The sequence below is a fragment of the Thunnus albacares genome, chromosome 11 (assembly GCF_914725855.1).
Source record: "Thunnus albacares chromosome 11, fThuAlb1.1, whole genome shotgun sequence".
Classification (NCBI taxonomy): domain Eukaryota; kingdom Metazoa; phylum Chordata; class Actinopteri; order Scombriformes; family Scombridae; genus Thunnus; species Thunnus albacares.
The window spans coordinates 3,408,412-3,433,961 of record NC_058116.1 but is presented as its reverse complement, the minus strand read 5'-3'; the positions used below and the strand labels follow the sequence as shown (position 1 = coordinate 3,433,961).

The following is a 25,550-nucleotide window of genomic DNA, read 5'->3' as shown; positions in this document are numbered from 1 at the left end:
AGAAAATGGTGAAAAATGTCCGTCACAATTTCCAAGAGTTAAAAATGCTTGTTTTCAAAAACCCAAGGATATTCAATTGACCCGGGGGATGGAATGGACATTCTGCTCCTTTGATTGGTCACTTAGAATACTGACCATGACCTTTGATTGGCTGTTTGATTTGATCACTGACACAGTGGAAGACAGGCAGTTGCCTGAGAGAACAAAGGGAAACATAAATAATATTTATCAGCTGATTCTCCATTTTTTCACCACTTACACTTATGAAAAAGTGTTAAGATACCGTAGCAAAAGCCTTAACACTGTTTAAATCCACTTTCATGTTTGTGAAACCTTTATTTTTCTTATGAAAACAGAAAAAAGCACAATTTCACTGATATTTTTCCATCCAGACCACATTAGACCAGGTCTAGATCAAAAACCACTATACTTAGACTTACACTATAAAACCATAATTCTTGCTGATTAATTTTCTGCTGATTCACTAATCATTTCATACTTTTCCAGCATCTATGTGGCCAATAATAACACCAACCATTCCAAAACAGACTAGAGGAATCCCAAAATTCCTTATTTAATATTGCCTGTGTAACAGCAGTAGTACAGACAAAGTGTCTTTCTCTATCAACATGGAAGTCTCTATTCTCAGTTTCACCCACATGACGCACATTTTAGGAAACTCTCAACTTCCCTGTTCTTTTTTTTCCACCAGTTTTCATTTGCTGAACCTTTGACTAACAGACCACAGTCATCATTGTGGAGAGCAGGTCAATATATTGACACCAGTGAAACAGTGCTGGGTTGGAATTGTACTTTATCGATCCCTAATGGGAAATACAGGTCACAGAATGCCAATATTGCATTATGGTGCATGTTTGAAGTTTGTCGGGCTGCATTCTTTAGATGTCAACATGGGCATTGATTTGTCCATACGTACTGTATGTAATGTTCTGCTGTATTGACAAGGCACTACTAGCAACAAGTATCAACGGAGACTTTGTCAATGAATATTAGTTTTCTGTCAAGACTGTGCTCTTTCTTAAAAATCAAGAAACAACTTTTCAACAAGTCATAGTGTTCATTTGATCTGGAGAAGACGATAGTTGCATGGTGATGCTGTCTATCACTGCCTACAAAGGTCAAGAAGCACATTTGCACCTGCCAATTCAACTATGGATCGACACAATAAACCTGAATGAATGTCTTGCTTTCAACGTTTTAATTATTCACCAGTCAGGCCTATTCATAAAGGTGAGAGCATACCCAAATCAGTTCATCCAATTGTAAACTTGTGGAATCATTTCATAATAATTGTGCTGCAGAGATACTGTTTTATTCTACTTTTGGTGCTGCATGTGGGCTAATATTTCACATAGTACTGCATGTGTATTTACTGACACCTACATATAGGTTATACGTTAATGTTTACAGCTGTGTCGTCTTGGATGTATAACCACATATATCTTCTTGAACATTGTTCTGTACATTGAGAGCCACCATAAACTAGAGTCAAATACCTTGAGTGTGTAAACATACTGAAAAAGTAAGTAACCTATATATGTCAGAGAGGCCCTGGAGGCCAGCAGCTACAAACAGGACTTTCAAGCTTTACAACCTCACACTTAAATGTGTGGATCAACACATTTTACAACATCAGCATATATGTTCAGTATGTCATATCCTAAGCACATCATGTGGGCTTACTATTCCATGACGGCATCACTCATGACTTGATATTAAGACTGTAGCCTCTCTTGGATGGCAACTACTGCATCAACAGTTTTTTAATTTGGGGAGGGAAGAAATCCCAGAGAGAAGCCAAACATTTTCCTCACTGACAAGTTGGAGCAAAACCAGTGTGTGTGTGTGTGTGTCAATGGACAACAGTGTAGGCTTGTCACAACGTCTGGATTTCACATAGGTTTTTAAACAAGGTCACACCATGGCTTAATACAATTTGCGAATGCTGAATGAGCTGCCCTAATTCAATATATGACTCAGCAGCAAAGACTTGCAAGCTGCATGTATAAAGTTGAGCATTAATTTTACATGTCTGATGGGAATCTACAGGTGGGTTATTTTACTAAGATTATACATACTTGTTAGTGATAAGTTTCTACCACTGAGCAGCTCATGTGATGTGGTATTTTTTGTTTTCATTAGGCAAACAAACACCCAGAACTGCTAATTGCTGATGAATCAGTATCACAAGTTGAGTTATGTAATTTCTTGGCAGGATTTTCCTTGTTGTCTTCAATGCATAAGTTGCCTGGTTACTGAGATCTTGTTACTGTGTTGTTACTGTATTTGTCACCTGACAGTCTTGCCCAACGTTGACTTTTACAAGTTAGTCAGGTGATGCAGAGGAACTGGTTAGATGAAGTGCTCTCTGACTCAGTAGGTCAAGTCAAGAGATCTCCTTCAGGCTGCCTTGCCATCGCTAAAAGGCACTTTACAAAATGTTCTGCTGTTTCAAGGCCATTGTGAATCTGATCTTTCTTGAAAGACAGAAGTCTTAAAAGCTCTGCAAGAGTTGCTTATCCTGCATCAGCACTTTTAACTCTCACATGGTTCCAAATCTGATGTTGGACACAAGAAAAGGAAAACCCTTGTGCACCGACTGATGTCTAATTAAAAAAGTGACAGTGGTTATTTTTACTGCCATTTACAAATGTCAAATCTGCAAAAGAAGAAATATATCACTCTTAAAAGAATTTATTAATCATCTGAAGATGGAAAAATGCAACCTATACACCTGCATGTGTAGCACCAGTGCTGAATCAATTATTCCATTAATATCTTAGTCAGTGAACAGAAAACTAAGTAAGTTAAGCAAAAATGCCAAAGATTTATTGTTCCCAACTTTCCAAAGATGAGGATTTGCTGCTTTTCTGTGTTTCACACCTTAATTATCAAATATCTTTGGGCTGCTGGTCAGACAAAACATGTAATTTCAAGATGTCACCTTGGGCTCCAGGAAATTGTGATGGGTATTTTAACTGTTTGTAGACTAAATCAAATGAAAACTGACATATTAATGTATAATGACATAATCATTTGTTGCATCCCTATTTAAAACGCACACTAATTTTCAAACTACACATCGGTATCAGCTGATTAAGTTGGGGAAACATTGGATAATGGTATCAGCTTCAAAATCACATATATATTCATCCCTCTGTGGAGGACAGGAGTCGCCATTGTTGATAACAGCTATCAAAATACATGATGTGACCAGGGTTAACATCTGTCGGTGTCAAAGTACCTCGAATTTGTAATCAGGCCACAGAATCTGACGGATAACAGAACACTGTGTAACACCGGATATCAGCACTCATCTTACTCACTGTATGCATATGAGACTATCATGTGTAGGATTTGAGTCAAGTAACTGCACTAAACTTTTTGTGATTGGCCATCAAAAAGAACAACATGTCATGTGTATTTTAAGACTTTAAGGTTGGTAATATTCCTGTAAGTACAGAGTATGGGTCAAACGAGGATTCAAAACATCATCACGTTGAGAGAGGACACTGTGTACCATATTAGAACAGCTCACCTTTTTTATCCATTAACCACATAAACAGCAGCCAGGGGACAAACCCCACTGGACCCCACAGAACCAGGACTGCGATGTCGGACTTGGTGAAGCCGTAAGCGTGAACGGCAGAGTTCTGGATGGGACCCCAGAAGTTCCACACCATCCCTTGCATTAGTCCCAGCAGGGAAAACAGTGTCAGAACCAGCCATCTTCTCCCGTACACTCTGCTGTTTACCGGCTGACTGTTTGCCTCCGTGTAAGAGGGGACGAGAAGCGGCTCCCTTTCGGCCTCGGTGCTCGAAACGGCACCCATAGCAGCTTTTTGTGTGTCCGTTCAGTTTAAATTCCGCCTTCAATGAGTGTACAGCAGCGGGAAATAAGCTTCTCACTGGGGTGCTGTCGAGCTCACAAACAATAACACCCCGATAGCCTGTTTCAGTCACTGGAATTTACTACGCATGCGCCAACGGAACTAGTTTGAAATGTGGAAACTGTGGTCATAGGACTGCCATTTTGGCTCGGCTGATGTATTAGTTTCAGTGGGGTTGTGGCTGCCACCGCAGAGCCGCAATGGAGTAGATTCACAGGGAGGCGGTCCAAGTGTAAATAGAAACCGTACACTGTCATGTGAGGTTTGTTTACTTCCGCCCGAACTTCAACTGCACGTGTTGTACAAGGTGAGCCCCCTGCTCCAGGGACCCCGCTTCTTTCCGCTAGCTACGTTCACCTAGCTAACGTCCGCTTTGTTGTGATACTCTAACATGGAGTAGATGCCTGTTCCATAGCGAAGATAACGTTCCCCCAAGCAGAGCCGAGCTAAAAGCGTCGTCTTATTGTTAGCTGAAACAACAACGCCTAACTTTCACTATCGTGAGTGCTGACGTTCTAAAAAAAATCAAGCTTTCGATATTGAGCAGAATTTCATTGTGTAAAGGCAACTCCACCCATTCTGCCATCCGGATAATTAGTGAAACAAAAGTTCTATAACGTCACTGGCTCATGTTTGAAGGTGGAAAATGTCCACAACTAACCACTAATACTATCAACAATGTAAAATGGGGAAAAACTATTAAACGGGAAAATCTTTAACACAAGTATGCTTTTAGGAAAGTTAACTTTGGTTAACGCTTCAGTATCAGAGCTCGACTGATACTGAATTTTTTGAAGTCGATAATGATAATATTTGAGACTTAAAAATATTATAATGGAACAGAGCCCTGACTTTAGGATGAACTGGAACACATCATATCAGTGGCCGATCTCACTAATCTCTTGTGAAAGAATGGGAGGAAATAGCCTCCACAGAAGAATAGAGGCTTATTATGCCTCTATTCTGTTCTATTAATTTGCGATTAATGTAACTTTAAAAACTGACCACCGTTGACCCACACTGGCTTTACGTGGCTCGTTCTGCCTGGTAGGTAGTTATCTCATTCTGTCCCTGACAGAATGAGATAACTGTTTATGCCTCAGGTACAAACATGGTTGAAAATCAGGCTCCTGAGTGATAACACACAATTGTGGCCATGTCTTTTAAGTTGTTTTATGTAATTTACACTAGATATGTGTGCACACTGTGTTGGTAAATGACAGAACCCTGAGGAAGGAACTGTACTGTACTGTAGAGAGGCACACAACAACACTGCTGTTTCTGGTGTATACTACAGGTCATGGCCACCACCGCCTCTGCTAAACCCTTCAGTCCAGAAGAGACTCGGAGGATTCTGCATCATCTGCAGCAGCCAGCAGTCTTCTTGAACATGACCTGTGGCTGGCCTGTTCTCCACTGGACTGCAGAGCACCTGTCTGGCTGCCTTGGTAACAGACTTGTGCGATTCAGACTTGGGAGAAAAGAGGAGACTAACGGTAGGAGCAGAAGATTAATTCCGACAGATCTGGGTTGAAATAATTTCTGTGTGATAAATCACCTGGATTGAACATGCAAAATGAAAACAGACTTACGTGACCCAAAAAGATCTAATTCAGGCTCCGCACCAAGCACTCTAAGCAGACTCAAGCTGTTGTTTTGAAAGTACTGAGATGAAGGTAAAGAAATAGCTATATACAATGTAGGTAATACATATATGATCATTTTTTGCTCAAAATATTTTATTAGTTTGCATTACTCAAAAGATATGTCATGTTGCATAAAAATTCTGAGAAAGCAACATCCATCAGTGAAAGGCCCAGGTAATGATGAAAAGGGAATGAACACATACACGGAGGGAGATTCACAATGGTGGTTGAGATCTAAGCAGACATAGTTTTAATAAGAATCCAGAAACAATCCCATAGAGAAATTCTCTCTTGGACCGCCATTTCATTTATCTGTCCTCTGAAAGCTGTGACTGAAATCCAATTTATGTACATATGATATATATATCCTGGCTAAATATATAGCTTTTCCTGTTTTTTGTGTATCTTATAATATCCATGCATAAAGCTTCTAGGGCAATAGCAGCTCTCTGTTTTCAGAAAAAAACATAATAATTATCTGCAGTCTTGTGTAGTTTATCCTCTGACAGGTGCTGATTTACAGGTTAGACTGTAGTTAGCTGAACCGGATGAAGTATTGGAGGTTGTTTAATGATCTGATTTCATAAATGTCACATAAGAAAAACATTAGGAGCTTTTTGTCTTTGAGCATCTGGTGTATGTTGCCCTCCATGTGGCTCTAACAGCTACAGTAATGACTCCTTCTGTGATGAATAACAGAGAGCGTGTCCTCTGATAAAAGCTAGCTAATTAGATTTCTAAATCATCTTTTTCAGCTGCTACAGCTGACAGGAGCACATTGCTCATGATGGATTATAAATGCCATCACTCAACCGTAGACACACTTTGTTTACTAAAACAAAACCAAGAGTAAATCACTACAACAGTGATTTATTTTTCTCATAAAAGCAAGTAAAACAAAATCGCATGCCTCTGTGATGATGCATAGAGCTGTGATTCTGGCATCTGAATTGCATTTCTTTTTAGCATAGATCAACTGAATTGTTTTGCTGAAACTTTATCACAATTTCCCACTGATTATTCTCTTTCTTGTACCTTTTCTTGCTTTGTTCTCCTGCTCTCATAGCACCTCTGTTTGAAACCCAGTGCTCCTATGTGGAAGCCAAGCTGGCTCAGTTTCTCAGCTGGACCCGGGGTCAGGCTGGGACTGATGTAGGGCCTTTCTGTGACTATCCCTACTCAGAGTATTGGGCCTATGCTGACTATAAGTACATCGCCATGCTGTTTCAAGATCAGCCCTCCATGTTTGAGGTAATCAGCCTCCTGCATACATACATGTTAAGATAGTAGGTGGGTTTTGTAATGCTTGGTCCAACAGACATGTAGGGTGATCAGGCTCAGATCCAGATCAGGCTTTTTTGTGTTTGTTAATTGTCACCTCAGATTTTTGAGTGACATTGCAACTAGAAAGATTTTTTTGAAAAGCATGCAACTTTTTATAGGTAAGTACTTTTTTTTATAACACACCAGTGATTGTAGTGTGTTTTTACGTTATTCTGTCAGAATCAACAGCAGTTCCTGGCTGCTATGACAACATAGAGGTTTTTGAATATTGGAGATACTCTGCAGATCAGACCGAGTACTTGAACAATGTTGTCTGCATACTTATGTATCTTATGTTAAATAATTCTCTCCCTTAACCCAAAACCTGGTTGTAATTTTTTCAAGCAGTGAAGTCATATTTATATCATGTAATATTTAACAGCTGCCTACAGTGAGGTCAGACTGTCTGACGGATGTAACAAGACCAGCAGTGCAGCAAACATACCATCACACATTTGGTCTTCTTTCTTGCTTTGTTAGATCTAGTTTTATGTATTAAGCTTCAAGCGATGAACATGTTTTGCATAAATGAATGACCAGGTTCGACCTGGTTCAGATATAATGCTATATTTAAACTAGTGAAAGAGAAACCCCTCTCAATTCAAAAACATGTTTTTATAAGTGTGTTCTTTATAGAAATATGCCCGTGTACTGTATGGTTAGTATGTATCTTCATTGTTTCTGTACTAAAAAGTAGACACAATGCATTCACATCCTGCTGCCTCAATGGGTCTGTATCATCTTCAGTGGAATTAATCATGTATGACTTGGACTTATACATGAGCCAGAAGTATGACATCAGCACCAACAGTCTAAGCAAACAAAGTCAAGAAATGTTAGAAAAACCAACTTTTCTTTAAGAAGATAATAAATTCATTTTTAAAAAATTATTACCTATTACCATCTAATCTAGTTGCAAGACTGTCAGCTTATCAACAAATGAAATATTAAATGAAAAAATTACATATTGAAAGACCCAAAATATTCCTCTCTGGTCTTTTTTATTTTTCAAAATGCTCATTTTTACTTTTTCTATTTTTCAATTAAAAATCAAGCTTTTGCCCATAATGATTTTATATTAGCTGCTATTCTTGTCCTCCGATAGGTAAAGACATAAAAGTGCCATCCTTTGTAGAGCCATCGCTAAACATTCATTTCATTTTTATCTCAGTGATAAATTTTTATTGTGCGTCCTCGTACAATTATTACCTGCTGACATTCATGTCTTTGAGACAGGCAGACATGGGCTTTTTACAGAATAAACGGTGCTGCGTAAAAGAATGTCTGAAGGCGAGATTGACCAGTCTGTCATTTACAGCTGCCTGCATATATGATAATTACTTCATTATTCAGGATGCTGGCGTGATTGCTACACCTTTGTGCTCTGACAGGACATGACTGACAGACCAGTTTGCCTTGAAAGATGACAAATACTGTAGCTGGGTTTTCTACACAGAGGTGTCCATTGGTTACCTATAATAGGCCTTGTCAAAGAAGCTGATGAGGCGGGGAAACATCTCTGAGCTGAGTTGAGACAGTTGTGAAAATGTGAGTCTTGTCTCCATGTCATGTTATTATTACGCGCAAAAAGAACAGAGACTTCTAATTTAAAAATCAGATTGTTATTTATGTTTTTCACATTATTTTAGGTGGATAAACGACATTGACATACTGTGTGTGTCTGTGTGTGTGTGTGTGTGTGTGTGTGTGTGTGTGTGTGTGTGTGTGTGTGTGTGTGTGTGTGTGTAGGATGTAAAGTGGTCTGAGTTTGGTTTTGAGGGACGTAACGGGAGAGAGAGCACCCTATGGATCGGCACAATGGGGGCCAACACTCCATGCCACCTGGACTCCTACGGCTGTAACCTGGTACTGCAGGTGCAAGGACGGTAAGGATGATACCAGTAGATGTTTGCTATATTTACGTGCACCTAAATAACCAGATTACAAGTGCACCAAAAACTAAACATGGTTTCCGTTATCACATGTAGATTTCTGCTGTGGTGTGTGTGACCATGCATACTGACTGAAACAAGAGACACTTTAGTGATCTTCCTTATGAACTGAAAAGTGGAACCACTAAATAATTAGATATTCAGTTTCAAATTCAATACAATAATGGTAAAATTATGGCCCACAGCAGCAACATAAATTCTATGAATAAAGGTAAAACATTCTTCAAGAAGGCGCCTAATTTGCATTAACTTTTATCTTATCTAAATTATATTAACAAATTAACTTGAGCCAGGTTGGAGGGTTTAAATAGCACTTTGGTAATTAGGATTTCCCACTGTTCATTATACTGACATATTAACATTTAAACAAGATGTGGTACTCATCTCCCAGACGACTATCATTACAAAGGTTACACATCCCCTTTGTCCTATTACAGGCCTTATTATATCTTTCATTTACTTAACATTTTTGTGTTGATAACCCTGTAGTTACAGTAGAGAGTCTATCTGTACTTTCCACTTACGGCAGCCCTTCTGTATAAACTGATTAAACCTCTGCCCAGTGGTTAATTTTAACTAATTAATGTTGTAACATTTTGGTGACAGCCAGAAGTAGGGCACACACCTTCACAGTCGTATGTGTGTGTAAAATTCTAACAAAAACTTTTCATGCTCTCCACTACAGTTCCCTACCCTGAAAAACTGCAGGAAAAATGTGGTAATTCATAGGAGAAAAGAAAAGAAAGATGAGAACTCCCGCAACACTTGTAGTATGAGGAACAACTTTATTAGTTGACTGACGCATTTCGGCTTGTGGTCTTCATCAGGGTCATCATAAAACACATTACGAACACCATTTAAATAAAGTAAGTTGGGTATGAAAAAAGGTTAAAAAAAAGTTGGAAAAAGATATAGAAGACAACCAATCATATACAAATAGACACATATCAGCCAATGGGACATCTACAAAGATGGGTTGGATATATGGTCATGTGGTTTCAGGCCAATCGTTCTCCAAGATTAAGTAGTTCATAGGAGACTCTGCATGCAAACTAGAGTCAGACTACTGCAGCGCAATACCTTTTTTTTTCATTCATCGTTCACATAAATTAAATTTCTTTTTTTTTGTACTATTTTTCATATTTTCGTTACTTCTCCTCAGACTACACCATGTACAGTTTTTATTGGATCTAATTTCTGTCGCAGCAGTTGAATTTGTTGACTGCATTGTTTGTTTTATCTACATCAACTGGCAGTGTTTCTGGAAAGAGATTTTGCTTAAGATTTTGCAATATAACTGAATATAATTGAAGTGTGATCAAAAATTATAAGTTAAAAATGTACATTGAACGATGAATTTTGGCAACAATAAACAGGATGATACCCATGGAGATAACAAGTAAAATAAAAAGTGACATTGCCCTGTCATACGTGTGATAATGGGCCTGTGAATTAGACAGAGGAGTCTGAAGCTGAGCGGAAGGAAGATTCAAGATTCTATACAAGAGCAGCTGTATTTCACCACACGAGTGGTATAAGTTTTCTGTCTGTTCGCCACCTACGTCTTCTGCAATGTGAAAGGTGCAGGGTACGGTAACTGCTGACAGAGTGTGATCTGTCGTCTAGCCCCTGAAAGACAGTTAATTTGTCGCATAGCTCACAAGAGAGGGAGGGAGGGAGGGAGGGAGGACGCTGTGAGTCAAGAAACAAAAGAGAAAAGGTCTTTTTGTATCTTATCTCAGTCTACTGTTCTGATCAGCTGTTTTATCTCACTTCTTGTAATTGGGTCTCAGGCTCTTTTATTTAGTATTGATCTTGAATGGAATATAATCCAGTTCAAGCAGTTCTTTGACACTGCTGATCCATGAAAATACAACAGAGCTGACTGATAGAGTGACATTTGTGACAGTGGTGGGTCAGATGAATAGAAAGCTGTAGCAGCATAGATTAGATCACAAAATACTTTATACTGCGATTTCAGAGTTTCAGGTCAGAAAAGACTAGATGGTTTCATATTGAAGGATTTGCATTCGGGTCTGTCGACTTTTAGCATTTCCTATATATCATATATCATGACAATGTGTAGGAAAGAAAAAAATGATCCATAATAAGAAATTCTTCTGTCCTCTTCTCATGATTTCCACATTTTGTGTTGTGTTTTGAGCAAATGTAAGTGTATTCTGGACCCATCATATTAAAAAACTGTTTCATCACTTGTAGTATTTACTATAGTCTATCAGAGTGCAATAAAAATTAGTTTACAGTTTTGTAAAGCTGTGTTCTTGGCCTACAGTGAATTTACAGTTTCCTCCATAGATAACTGAAATCACTTCGCTTAGTAATGTTTGACTTGCTCAGTAGGCTTATTGAAATCATATCAATCTATGATGTGTCCTGTATGCAGGAAGCGCTGGCATCTGTTTCCTCCAGAGGACACTTCTAAACTGTACCCTACCAGGATCCCCTATGAGGAGTCCAGTGTCTTCAGCCAGGTGGACGTTCTCCATCCAGACCTGAGGAGGTTCCCTGCTTTTCAGAGAGCCAGAGCCCACACGGTCACTCTGCAGCCAGGACAGGTGAGAACCCTTGACACAATATTATATACAATGTGACAAAATGTCATCCTAAATACGCCTGCAACTAACGATCATTTTCATTATCCATTAATCTGTCAGTTTTTTTTCTCGATTAGTCAATTAGTTGTTTGGTCTATAAAATGTCAGAAAATTGTGAAACATGTCAATCACTGTTTCCTAAAGCTCAAGATGATGTCCTCAGATGTTGTGTTGTCCTGACCAACAGTCCACAACCCAAAGATTACAGTTTACATAGAAGACTAAAGAATAAAGAAAATATTCACATTTGAGAAGCTGGAATCAGAGAATTTGGTCAATTACTTCTTAAAAAATGACACGATTAATTGATCATCAAAATGGTTGGTGATTAATTTAATAGTTGACAACTAATCGATTAATCGTTGCTGCTCTAATCCTAAAGGTGGTCAAAGTAAATGTGACAGTCACAGAGACGTTAGTTGAGTGTTTTTTCCCCTTGTGAAGACAGCCAGACTGTTTGTTTCTGTGTTAAATTACATTTCATGACTAAATGAGGTGTTAGAACAATGTTATTTGAGTTGAGATACTTGCTCTATGTGTTAATGAGGACATTGTTTACACAATGAAGATGAAATTCTCATCTAGACAGTATTTGGTTCTTTAATTTAGATTTAGTTGTAAGTAGATAAGAGTCTGCCTGTGAAAGGAAGAGATTCTATTATTTCCCTTTTTTTAAACCAAAATCTATATGAATACAATTATAAACCAAAGAACAGTTCAAACTTGAAAACAGCCTGCGTGCACATTTTGACTGAAGAATGAATAAAATTAGAATATTCTACAGTCATGGTTTGTTTTCAGTCAAATTAGTTGTATTGACCTGTGAGCCTGTACAGTATTGTTACACCCCCAAGGCTACATATTTTTCAAATCCAACATTTAACTAAGACACATCAAACACTAGTTTACAGACATTGGAAAACTATCATGACTGATTGACTAAAGTTTCATGTTATGCAATACTGTAGCTCTACATTTATGCAATGATCTGCTTGTGACACAGAAGCAATAACCATAAAATATAGCATTATTGGTCCTTAAGCTCCCAACATGTAGAAATCGACCGAACAGAGAGATTTATTTGCTGTGGTGTTCTCCATAAAGGTGTGAAGCAAGGCCTTGGTTCCGATTAAAATCTGGCCTCAGTATAACTGTGTCACCTTCAACAACCTTGAGGAAGTGGAAGGTTAAGCAACAATAAAGTCGACTGCGTCATTACTCTTGGTGTCTGGCCAGGAGAAACAGTTACATGGTCAAGTCCAGGCCAGTAGATCAACTGACAGATTAGACAAGTTTCTGTCATCTGCTTGCTTGAGTTATGAGGTGGCTGTAAAGTTATGATTGAGGTGTTGTGCAATCACAGGTTAGCTGCCAAGATGCCCTAATTTTCAGGAAGTTCTTTGCCATTTTTTAAGTAATTTTCAATTCTGAATCACTGCAAACGTTTTCCTGGATGTATTTGTCCTTCTTAGCCTCGTTTCACATTCAAGCTGCATTGTTTTGTTTTTCAAGAGTCAAAATGGTGACAAAGCAATTAGCCATCTGTCTCTTTTTTTACTGTATGTGCTGGAGCTGCTGTAGCGTACTAAATACCCCCCCCCATCAGCAACGCCAAACCCAGCTGTTAGGTAACTCTGAAGGCTGGTTGTAGAGCAATGTGCAGGTCAGGATCACCACTGATACCATAGCAGACCATTTTTCTTGTCTTATTTATTGTAAATGGATCACGGATTTTCTTCCTTGACCTTTAGGAACTCAATATGATGACAGGAATCTAAACACAAAGTAGAAATGTCCACTTCTTAGCTTTAAGCACATCTCACAGTCCTCATTTAGTGAATGGAGTTGCCTCAGATGTTATCACATGACCTTAATCTGGGCCTGTTTCTTCAAATATATTATTGGCTGTGTGTAGATCATGTGATTGCGTTTATATGAGATAGGTGTGTAGATGAACCTCCCAGCGTGCACTGGGGCCATAGATCCAAGGACATAAGTGTGTTAGGTTTCTACATTGTTACTGTTGTTATTTTGTTCCACATTGTGCTCTACAGTGTCTCCATAATAATAAGCCAGATGTGAAAATTAATGCTTTCTTAAATCTCTCAAAAAGCAGTTTTAATTGCGTAAACAATTTCAATCAAAGAGAGTTCTGCGGTTCATTATTTAGTAAGTCTTAGTGTTCGAATGACAAGTTCTCATTAATGCCATATGCTCTGGCTCTCAAACTAAATTTGGATTAATTATTTTTTAACTTTAAGTTTGTTGTTATTTAAGTTTGTGTAGTTTGTGATGTATAAGTCAAGATGACTCTTGAATATAAAAATTAAATTGTGATAATTACACCAGCAGATCATAACGTCAGTCATAATAATATCAACATTCTTTCATTATATCTCCATTTGTATGGGGTTCATCTTAAAACATCTTGGTCATGATCTAACAAACTGTCAATGAGATGCACTTTTGCGGGTTTGTTTCTGATGAATTTTAAGCAAGTTTAGAAGAACCAAAAATCCAGACTCACATCAAATCATCAACATTCTAATTTGGATAACTCAGTTATCCACATATGAAGAATGGGACCCTGGTTCCTTAGTCATACAGACCCCTGTCTTGGTCCAAGGCTGGCCATTGGCATCAATGCATCAATCATCATTGGCTTCCTTTATCCATCTAGGTCTGCCCCCAGTCTCACCTTGAACCCTCCCAGTCAGTGCCGTGGTTTGTTTTGTCCTGCTCTTTATGTACAGTTTAAAGCTACAAGTAGACCTTTGTGGATGGAATGGATGATGTGGGGAAAAAGGTGTATGCTGCCATCTAGTGGATGATCATTATGTTTACATATACCCTACCACATTTATACAGTGTCAGAATAGTTGAAGGACACAAAAAGAAGGGAGTGGAAAAATCACTAAACTCTTAATCCATTTAAGCTCCTGAAGACTTTTTATCTTCTCTGCTCAGGTGCTTTATGTCCCCAGACACTGGTGGCACTATGTGGAGTCGGTGGATCCCGTCACCGTCAGCGTTAACTCCTGGATTGAGCTGGTAAGCAACCCAGCCATGCCTCCTCTTCACCCTGAATTCTTCAGCTCAAAACTTGACATAATGAAAACATGATCCATATATGCCAGACAAATTTTGGCATTTTGAGAGTAGGCATGTCAGCTCTTCTCCTCTTTGCCCTGACAAGGACCCGCTCTGGTTGATCCTAACAATGGTTACTGCTTCCAGATGAAGGCCCCTCTCAGCTTTGAGTAATGAACAGACCTGGCAGTAAACGATTCCCAGTCATTATGATGAGTGTGTGTGGTGTGCTGCCAGATGAATGTTTATTTAGAGAGCGGGTCCCTATCCAGCTTCCCCCTGCAAGGTCACAGACACATCAGACTGTGTCTGTAGCATATGTCCAGACTGTCTTTGTCATTCAGTGTAATCATCTTGATATGCAGTACTCATACTTATTTTGCTTGGCATTTTGTTCCTGTGCAGGAAGGGGATGACGTGGCAAGAATTAGTGAAGCTGTGACCAAGGCTGTTGTCTGCGCCCTTAAAAGCACACCGAGTGATGACAACACCGACGAATGGCTCAACCCCACTGAGGTAGCAAATTAATACTCTGATTTTTATTACTCTCCCAAATAATTGATGTAAAATATATCTAAGATAAGATATAGTTATAGTTATGGTCCCTTTAGGGCTTTTTTTCTTGGCCTCAGCATCGCTGCATCACAAAGCATTTATATCCAAACATAATTAGATGCTTAGCAACATCATCCCAACATTATCCCATGTAAGGTATATTAGATTTATCCCACCTACTGGAGGTCATTTGCCTTGCAGTCACAGTATGAGCTGCAGTATAGAAACACAGGTGTTAGGGAGAGATGAAACTAACTATAAAGAGAGGAGAGAAGGACTGAACTTCAAACCCTTTTACTTTCTTACTAACATCTGTGTCTTAGAAGCTTTTTTTGTAAAACATATAATAATTTGGTACTCTAAACCTAACAGACCAGCTTTAAATCAGGCAGAATAAATTATTTAGAAGATAACGTCAGTCTTTTCACTGTAGCATTTCTAAAACAGCTACTGCATACATGAGCCGTAATGGAGGTTCTGCAGGGCCAGCTGAGTATATTTTATCTCAGCTTGTGAGCATGTAAACACAGACATGACTAAAAATGCAGAGGTTTCCCCAAAAAATTCAGTAGCCAGCTGGTCAATCCAAGTGAAAATTGGTGAAGTCTGCTGCTTTCACCCCATTTACAATAGTGTTTTTGTTAATATTACCATTTGGGGTTACTAGAGTCATAAATTTTCACATTTTACACAGTATAAAGTTAAATATTTGAAGTGTCTTGCTTTCACAGATACATTATAATTAACATTTCTATGTCTAATGTTGAATTGGTGACTTTGCACTGGTAAACATTAACTTCATCATGTTATTCAGTCAGCAGCCTCTTCAGACTTCCTCTCTCTTAACTCCAGAGTGTATTGACATTTAGATATAAAAGTAACTCAACACACAGAGGTGAGTAGTTGATTGTTTACCCAGTAGCTGTTGCTTGTTGAACTCTTTTTAACTGTCTGACCTTTGTCTCTCTTGTGTTTCTGCAGGAAGGAGTAGCATCCCATAATGAGAACATGCAGTACGTGAACCTGGCAGTGAGGGCCTGCGCTCAAAGACAGAGGAGTGTCTGTCACAGCAAACTGACCCAGCATCCGAAAGACTCTCGTCCAGTCAAGCGGGACTCCAGTGGACAAGTCAGGAGCAACAACGACCCTGTTAAGGACTCTCATCTAATATATGTGCGCTGTCAGCAAGAAGACTCACCAGAAACAAGGGCAGTGACCCCAAAAGATCTGGAGGTTAAATCCTTCAGGAACTGTGTGGGCCAAACTCAAGAGGACTGTACTGCAGCTCCAAGAACAGAACCTGCATCTGCTGTCAGACTCCACCAGGGAGAACATGAATATAGCCCTGGTTTAACTCATTGTAGACCATGTGACTGTGGTGATGGGAACTCAGAGCACCGACAATCAGAGGACTGTTGGGAATCAAGACATACAACAATCACTACTAATGACCTGCTTGACTGCCTGGTGCATCCTGATATCATCACCCGTGTCACTGAACTTTTATTGGAAAGGCACAGAGGAAGTCACAGGACCACCACATCACTCCAGCTTTAATATACGCAGGCTAGAAACAATATCTAATAAACCCCCAAAAAAAGCTCCTCATTGACTAGTAATGGCACAATCTGAAAATGTCAGGATAAGCCTGTCTTAGCTTCTCTCCTCCGGGTGTCTCGCTGGAGTTCGCTGTAATTTAGAGCTGTGGAAAAAAACCATCCTCCTCGCTACCGCTAATGCTCTGGTGTCAGTAAAAAGTGAGAGAGGAAAGATAAAGATTAATGCAGCATTTCACCCTACTTTTCTTTCTCCTCTCATCTGTCAAGGTCTTCCGGAGATTAACCCCAAATGCGAGAAGTCACAACCAAAACCAATCTTAATGCAATGAGTGACGCCATCGAGTGGCTCTAACATTTCCTTATTTTGTTATCCTGAACATACTAATCCTATTTGGTTCTCCCACAACAAGAAAAATGACCGCTTAAATTAATTTTGTATGCTAATGCGCCAAATGATTCAAGATGATATTCCTGGGATGTGAACATTTATTTTCAGCATAATGTTTCCCTGTCATTTAGTGATGTGAATTGTCATTGAACAGGCACCGAGGGATGATAGTAATGGTTTGGTGATTGATGACAGCTGTGTAAGGACCGATGAGTGAAATGGGTCTGTTTGAATATAGTCTGCTGCCACAAGTAACACATCTATGAGAGAAGGGAAGGGCACTCGTGTACAAGAATAATAAATGTAATCTTTCCACTAACAATGTCTTTGTTAATTACTAATGTCCTGACTAGGTCTCCACTGATATGAACAGACCATAGATATTTACACTTTCAACATAATATACTGTGGAGCAAAATTGTTCTAGTTATGTGAATTAGACAACTGACAACAAAGCACATTTTAAATGTTCTTTTAAAAATTTCAAACACACAAAAACAAGTTTCAGCATCACAACAGTATTTACAGAACTTTATAGGGAGCAGCACAATTTACACATTTCCCTGAATAAAGTCTCCAACAAGTATTTTATGACTTTAAAGGACCATACAGTTTTACTGGTTTTTCATGTTTTAGCACATTAACTACATATCATATATAGTATTTAACAATACTGCTGACCATTTTCCATTTAGATTTATTTAATTCCCACCATCCAGGCTGCTTAACTTGCAGAGACTTGAAAATTACTTGATAGAGAATCCCTTGTTGTACACATATCATTGTACTGTACAGTAATACAGCTGCAAGCAGGCACTGTTTTCCTTATGTAATGTGTTCAAGTATGCTGTCACATTTTGCAATGACAAGCTTTGATTTCAGAAAATCAAATGTTACTGGCACTTATATCTCAGATGTCAACTCAAAAAGCATTTTTCACAACAATCCCTGCTTGCAACTGTCCTACCAAGACATGATAAGGTAACTTACAAAAAGTAAAGGCAAATAAATGGTTATCCTGATGCATTAAACATCAGCTTCCTTAATGGCAGGACAACAATCAAAAAATGTGGTATGCTTTGGAAAACAGTTACAGCAGCAGTAATGTTATCTGTGAATTTTTAGTAATAGCCTGTTACAAAACCACCAGTAACTATGGTCCCTTAGTATTATTGTCATAGACACAATGTAAACTGAACCCTTTCTCCAAAGTGTTCTGTCAAAATCAATATAGGTTAGTGCATTATTTAGCATCACAGAAAATATTTTGAGATGGAGTTAATATGCAACAAATATATAGAGCATATAATAATTGATATGTATCTGTAAGAACTCCATTTATTGATCAAGGTGTAAGAAATCACATAGTATTTAGCCTCACTACTTCATGCATATCTATTCACTCTCAGAAAATACTTACCTTGCTGGTTGTAAATTTAGAATCTACTGGAGTGTTCACAAAGGTTTCATAAAAGATATTAATGCCATGACAAACCAATACTAAACTTCAAACCACAAGATATGGTTCCTTTTCACAAAAAAATGTACCTCAAAACCAAAACATGAAAAGAAAAAAAGAATCTGAATTAATACAGGGTACCTTCTCCTGAAGTCTCCTTGTCTAATACGTCCAATACTTCACATTTGTTAGCAGAATCAAATGAGCTACAGCATCAAAGATGGCATATGTAATGTGGCACAGTTACAATCTGGTGCTCTTCCCCGTTTTCTTCAAATGCATGTCATTAGTTTTTTCCTTCATATTGTCATCGTCATCTTCCTCCTTCCCTAAATCCTCCAGGTTAATCTTGTCCAGCAGCTCGGGGTCAACGTAGGTGTAGAGACAAGACATGATGCCGAAGATGATGCAGACACCAAACAGCAGGACAGCAAACAGGGCAAACTCTTTCCACTGGGACAACAAATACAGGTTAGCGTGTATGACTATGGGGTACAGAGGGATTTTATTCAGTGTTGAGGTTTGCTGAGAAAATAAAGCTTGTAACACGTTATGACGAAAGGTTATAGCTGTAGATGTGTATTTTAATGAAGAAACAATAGTAAAGAGCCCTTTATTGGATTAAATAATCAAAACATGATACAGTGTTTATGAGCAATATAGTTATTAAAAAGATGAGGGTTAAAACTTTCAGCCTGATCATCAGGAACAAAAAAAAGTGTGTATTTACAGCATGAGGGCACTTTATCCATAAAACTGTTTTATAAAAATGGTGATTGACTGGATTTTTTATTATGTATACCCTCCTATTTCCTTATATTTCGGAAGAAATATTTTTAAGTCTCCCATTTAAGTTCCCCATGACGTTGTAACCTACCTGTTCCAGTCCAGCCCCCTCCGCCACAACCAGCACTATCAGGTTCCCAATTGCAACAGTGAACAGCCAGCCAGCCTGCAGGACTGACTTCATGTTGGCTGGAGCCTGCAGGGACAGAAGATCCAGTGTTGTAATGAGACAACAAGCAGTCCTTGTTCTAATTGAAATTTCTCTGTGATCATTTTTAGTTTTTTCCTCTTAGTTTTATCCTCCCAGTTCACATTAAAATCACCCATAAGTAATAATTCTTTGTTGAGATTGCACTCTTTCAAGACTTCTGTGAGTTGATCATAGAAAGTGTCATCTGCAGAAGGGGGCCTATAGTTACCTATGATGTTAAAAGACATTTGCTGGGATAACATTATTTTTATCCCAACATATTCTAACGTGTTACCTGCATTATACACCACAGGTTCACATTTGATGTTGTCTCACATAAAAAAGCGCCCCTCCTCTTCTTCCATAAGGTCTGTCTCTTCTGAAACATTGGTATCCGGGCACCGTGAACACACTCGCAGGAGTTATTTGTTTCAACCATGTTTCAGTCAGACAGAGAGAGTCCAGATTTAAGTCAGACACAAGATGAGTTAGCTGATTGCTCTTTGCAGTAAAGCTTCTAATGTTAAAATGTCCACTGAATAGCCCCCTCAGTTTCAGCTTCAGGTCCCATAAGATTTTTGTATGATTGACAGTTTGGAAGGTTTTGAATAAGCTCTGCCTCCTCACTGCAGGGTTTCAACACACAGTGGTGTCAGCAGCAGGTTTTGTGACCTATCAAGGTTTCTATAGCTCGGTAGCGAAAAGTTATTCATTGAGACATCATGCCTTGTGTTAACAAAGTTTAGTCTGTTAAGGGAGAAGTCTGGCTCAGAAAATTGCTGCTCATTCATCACTGGCACCAGAGGAGTCCCAGACACACTTGGGCACAAATCAGCATCGAAGTTCTGCAGCACTCCAGGTGTCACTGGACCAGGATTTAGCTGAACATCTCTGGAGAGCAGGATCAGTATGAAGAGGAGATGGGAAACGAAATGGGGTGGCAGATGACCGGTCCACTGGATTGGTGATTCGCTCTGGTGCCTGGGCTTGTCCGTGCCACAAGACAGAGGAATTGATTGCAAAATATCCCAGTAAGTTATGATGAAAACTCACTGGAGCGTCAAGTCGCCATGAGCCAGCATTTGTCCCAAGCTCAATCACCTAGTGTCCCAGTTGTTTCCCACTGCCAGACAGACATGTACAGGCAATACAGCAATGAGTGCCAACAGTAGTCCAAAAAGCACTCCATGAAACACAGCCCAGGTGTTTTTGCTAATGAAACACTGCCTTGAACTTGACGCAGAAGATCCATGTGGCCAGGACCATTTCCTTCGATGTTGAGATGGATGTACAGATGGTCTTACTTGATGTTTAATCTGATGTTTACATTTGAAAACCTGGACTGGCCTAGTAGCAGAGTCGGCTGGGGGGTGAGCTGACCATCTTCCCATCCCAATGAGTGACCCCCAGTCATATGCCATCACTTCTTGAGTCCAGGGTGCATAGAGAGGCTCCAGCATGTGTGGATTACATTACCAACAAGGATGCTTTAAGTTTTCATCTTGTTTTAAAAAAAAAAATACTCATCTGTTAGCTTCTTTAGTGCTGTATCTCCTTTGGAGATATTGGTGACAGCAGGTAGCAGTTAGCAGTTGACAGCTAGCTAGTTGTTTTGATTTGAAAAATATATCAAAAGATGATGTTTTCTCTTCTGTTCTTGCTGATCAATGCTATTACTTCTTCTATAGAATCCTTTATGAAGATTTTTGAGTGTTAATTTGCAAAATGTTCCACTTTTTTGGGTCCAAGTTTGAGATGTAATGATTTGTTTGAAACTGTTTACTTCTGACAAACAACAGCTTTGTATTTAATCCATTTTGGGGGGAAATGTGAATATCTGTAACATAATGATTATGCAAATAGACAGCGCAGATTTGAATTATGCTGCAAAAGTGGTTTGATATGATAGGTTTCTATGGATGGTTTTGATACTTTGTTTCACTTTAAAAACTGCCAAACTTGCCATTGAAACTAGCTTAGTGCTGATCCAGGATAACTGTGCTACATATTGCAGTGCTAGAAGACTGTCAGAGGGAACTTGTAATCTTCTTTTTCATTTTTTTGCCTCATAAGTCACTAAGAAGTCTTCCATCTGGTGAATTAGTGTCTTAGATTAGGGTCACAGTAGTAGTTCTAATGAATCCAAGCTGACTACAGCTTCTGTCCCTCTTGAATAAGGTGTACCGTTCCTTTTAAGTCTACAGGTTGAAACAAAGGTTTGCCACAGAGCAGACAATAATACAGAATATACAAAATACATGCAATACAGAACCATAGCCCCACTGATAACTTGGTGTGTATCATGACAAACCTGTGAGTAGGAGAACTCCAGGCCTGTAATGGAGAACATGACCTCTGCCGCAGTTATCAGGATGTACTGAGGGATCTGCCAGGCAATATGTACATCGTTGGCTTTCACATCCTCCATCTTGTAAGCCACAATTTTACCCGATTCCTGAAAAAACACACAGAGACGGGTCTGTCAGGATGGATAACTAGTAAAATTTCTGTATAAAATGGGTATAGCAAGCATCCTGACCTCCATGAGTATGACAGTGTAGGAAGCTCCAAAGTCCAGCAGGCCCAGATCAAGAACAGAGCACTTCTTTGACTTTGTGCTGCAGCTGACATCTGAGAAACTACCAGGAGGTACATGAAGGATGGGAGGAATTAGAGAATAATAGAAGGCACACAGATTGAAGTGATCTGATTATGTACAAGTCTACACTGAATTCAAAAGTTATATACACATGTATAAAATCAATTCATTAATTAATTGTGGCTAAATTTTGGATTAAGTTATTTCAGGCATCCTGGTTCTGGAATTAAAACTCTTGATCACTCAGTCAACAACATAAGCTGGCTTGGACGTGGCTTGAATTTCCAAGAAACTGCAGAAACTCTCTGTGATGAGCATTATTTAAAAGTTTTAAATAATGATCTGTTTCTTTGATTTAAAGAAACAGATCCCTGCAATAAAGCAAAACACTGATTGTTATGTTATGTCAAGGCAACCGCTCACTGTTGGCTTAACAAAATAACACTTTAACCACAGCAGACTTATTTGGTTTGCTTTCCTGGAGAGGACTCTAATGAATAACTAGTAAACTTCTTGACCTGCCTTGCACAGAACACATGCGTTTGTTTGTTTTGTAGACACATGAAGATGATGACTAGATTCCCAATTGCAACGACACAATGTTCTGAATTTGTCTGTTGTCTAACAACATACTCAGTGTCACCACTTCCTGGTTTGTAGAATTGTTGGTAATGTAGTTTTTTTATACAGTGATTTTGATTTACACTTATCTGTCCATTCTGTTGCCATTAGTTAATGTGTGAATGACAATGGAATTTGGTATTTTACTTTTAACTTGGCAGCTTCCCATGAACAATTTCAATATACAGTATTACCAATAATTATTGTCATGTATTTTCATGAATGTTCAGCTTTAAATTCACAACAATAACCAAACAGATGGAAGAACGGGATGTCTCAGAAACTAAGCTGAAACCATTAAAACTGATGGTCATAGCATAAGGCCTATGTTTCATTGTTGAGGAACATTGAGGATACATTAATTGAAAACCCGCAAATTGGAATTCACAGTGGCAAAAATAACTGCAGAAGCAGCATCTCCTCCTACTTCACAACTCTATTACTGTCTGCAACAATGTTCTCTTTAATATTACCACTGGGAGCCACCAAAGGCAGACATTTTCATAAAAGCTTTAAGTTAATGTTTTTATTTTTCTGCTAAAAAAGGGACTGGTTGCCACCACTTATCTATATGTTAATCGATTACAGTATTAAGGGTTTATAGTCTAGATTAATACTCAAATAAACATCAACATTAGCAATCGTCATTATGTCACAACATCTTTTTTAATACTGTTCTTTGTCATTTTCACTATTTTTGTTGTCATTCTTGTGTTGGGAATCACATCTGTGCAGATCTACATACTGTAGGTTTTAGCTGAGCTTCATTATGTAAAGGATTGTTAAGTGTAAAAAGTTAAAAAAAAATCTGAATCAGAAGTCTGTGTAAAGATGGGGGCCAGCTGATCAGCACAGACTTTTAGACAGGAGGATGACAGCATCTGGGTCTGGTGCCTTCGTGATTTTCTGTCTCTGAAAGAGCTGACACATCCTCTTCACAGATCCAGAGAGCAGATGGAGAGTCAGTGGGGAGTGGGGAGATGATTGCAGTTGATTGTGTGATGAAAAAAAAAATTCTTACACTAGAGAGCCAAAGTGAAAGCAGAACTTTGGAGGAAACCTCATTCAACGTTGCATTGACATTTTTTTGTGATGCAAATGACTAAATATCCAGACTTGGAACATACTCTTACTCAACAACAGTGTGTCTTGTAGTTCATTCAGTTTGTCTAGACAGGTATGGTATTAAAGAGAAAAACAAAAATGTTATATGCTTCTTTACTTAAACCTGCCAAAACTGATTTTTGGCGACTCAGGGGGCAGCAGAAACAAGTTGTGAACATGTCAACTTTTTAGTTGATATGGCTAACTAGTTAGCAAACAGTTAGTTGTTTACACATCCATCAGATGAGGAGCAACTTTATCATTCATCTGGAGTTGTGTTTATGTCCACCTGAGGGGTGTACTACGAAGCAAGATTAGTGGGTTGGCGAGGTATGTTGAGCATAAGGCCAGGGTTTTCAATGTCACAAAGGTAGCTCTCTTTTAACCTGGCTATATCACCGTGGTAAATGATGCTGCGAACTTAACCTGGTCTGGAGCAGGTTATGTTCCAAGTTTCAGCTTAAATCAGCAACAAAAAGCGCTGCCCTTTCACTAACCACCTGATTTCCTGCAAAGTCCGTTAAATACTGCTGGTACTGCAGCTATTAGAACACTGATTAGAAAACTGATTAGTCTTTTACCATACTTGCCATTGATTTGATATGTCATATTGTAAATTTGTAATGGTGCAAGAGGTTAGGGTTACTTACTTCTTGAGTATAATGTTTGAATCTGCTGCATCAAGTTTAAAGTTTAAGAGCTTTGGGTGTGGGAGGCACGGAGAGTGCATTGAGTGGTAAAATATGTATATAAACTAATTACGTAATTAATACATTCGTTTTTATGGGGACGCACACAGAGCCTGAAGCAGAAAGCCTGAGTTAACAAAGAAAGTTCATATCCACCGTCGTGATACCACTTATCTCTGATTGCGAGTTTAGGGTTTGTTGATCCAGCTCGCACAAAAAAAGCCTGGGTATGTTGAACTTGCTTCGTAGTACACCCCTCAGGTGATTGTAAGTCTAATATTGACTCTCCCTTTTAGTTCTGTTTCACCAATTCCTGAGAGGAATATCTGGCTCTTAAGCTACTAAATTGTAAACTGAATCTGTGTGTTTTATGCTCAGCTAGTGGCGTACAGTGGATTTTTAGATACGTCTTGATCGAAAACGATGCAAGTGGTGAGAATGAACCTAAACCATAAACATGTGGGATGGAAAACTAAAAAAAACAATGAGATAAGAGTTGGGCAATCAGTGAGTTCAGGACTACGAGCATGCTGTTTCACATTACACGTAGTCATTTGATCAAATTCATAATACTGATTATAGCCAATTATAAACTGTACCAGCTCAACATAAGAAGAGTTCATGGGCAGCGCCGGGGGCCGTGGCTAGTTCAGACAAAGCTGTAATATTTTTTTATGATAATTTATTTGTAAAACCACGCTGAGGGCTGTTGTTTTTCATTTTGTGAAGACCGCAAATGTTTCAAATCGTAAAAGCAACTGACTACTGTAGATACTTTATATTAGGAGTAGTCAACTCCCAGAATCACGTTTCACTTTTTCAGAGACACGACTGAGAAAAATGCTTAGAGAGAGACTGTATTGAGTTACAGACGCTAGATCCCCACCCCCACCCAGCTCCCTCACCCAGTTCTACTCACGTTCCCCATGGCACAGTCTTGTTAAGCGTCATGCTGTAACCGGGGGGCACGTGGAAAGACACATCTCCAACAGTTAGGTTTACTGTCTCCAGCTGTGTGTTGAGGAACCTGTAAAATTAGAATTAGAGCAAACTTAACTTATTA

The 25,550-nt window shown here is 38.9% G+C and overlaps 3 protein-coding genes across 7 annotated transcripts in view; 1 reads left to right on the top strand and 2 right to left on the bottom strand.

Annotated features, from left to right (window-relative positions):
* slc49a4 (solute carrier family 49 member 4) overlaps positions 1–3,994 on the bottom strand; it is a 55,795-nt gene extending 51,801 nt beyond the window's left edge. Inside the window, exon 1 of the mRNA XM_044365065.1 lies at positions 3,560–3,994. Within this exon, the coding sequence (XP_044221000.1) occupies positions 3,560–3,854 (295 nt within the window). The 5' untranslated portion in view covers positions 3,855–3,994. The remainder of the gene's footprint in view (positions 1–3,559) is intronic.
* A 128-nt stretch (positions 3,995–4,122) lies between these two features.
* On the top strand, positions 4,123–18,566 carry hspbap1 (hspb associated protein 1). 3 transcript variants are annotated; one of them, XM_044365061.1, is made up of 8 exons: positions 4,123–4,218; positions 5,209–5,407; positions 6,624–6,808; positions 8,630–8,766; positions 11,237–11,408; positions 14,415–14,498; positions 14,943–15,053; positions 16,074–18,566. In XM_044365061.1, exons 2-8 carry the CDS (start codon positions 5,212–5,214, stop codon positions 16,647–16,649), a joined length of 1,461 nt encoding a protein of 486 aa, XP_044220996.1. In that variant the 5' UTR covers positions 4,123–4,218; positions 5,209–5,211; the 3' UTR covers positions 16,650–18,566. The 3 variants fall into 3 exon arrangements, with proteins under 3 accessions (XP_044220996.1, XP_044220998.1, XP_044220999.1); XM_044365063.1 differs by lacking the exon at positions 4,123–4,218 and adding an exon at positions 4,225–4,411; XM_044365064.1 differs by lacking the exon at positions 4,123–4,218 and adding an exon at positions 4,429–4,958.
* Positions 17,496–25,550, bottom strand: part of slc15a2 (solute carrier family 15 member 2) — a 28,863-nt gene continuing 20,808 nt past the window's right edge. For all 3 annotated transcript variants that reach the window (XM_044365059.1, XM_044365058.1, XM_044365060.1), the window contains 5 exons: positions 25,407–25,514; positions 22,014–22,113; positions 21,786–21,929; positions 19,376–19,480; positions 17,496–18,951 (listed from right to left, as the gene is read on the bottom strand). In XM_044365059.1, the coding sequence (XP_044220994.1) occupies positions 18,742–18,951; positions 19,376–19,480; positions 21,786–21,929; positions 22,014–22,113; positions 25,407–25,514 (667 nt within the window). In that variant the 3' untranslated portion in view covers positions 17,496–18,741. The remainder of the gene's footprint in view (positions 18,952–19,375; positions 19,481–21,785; positions 21,930–22,013; positions 22,114–25,406; positions 25,515–25,550) is intronic.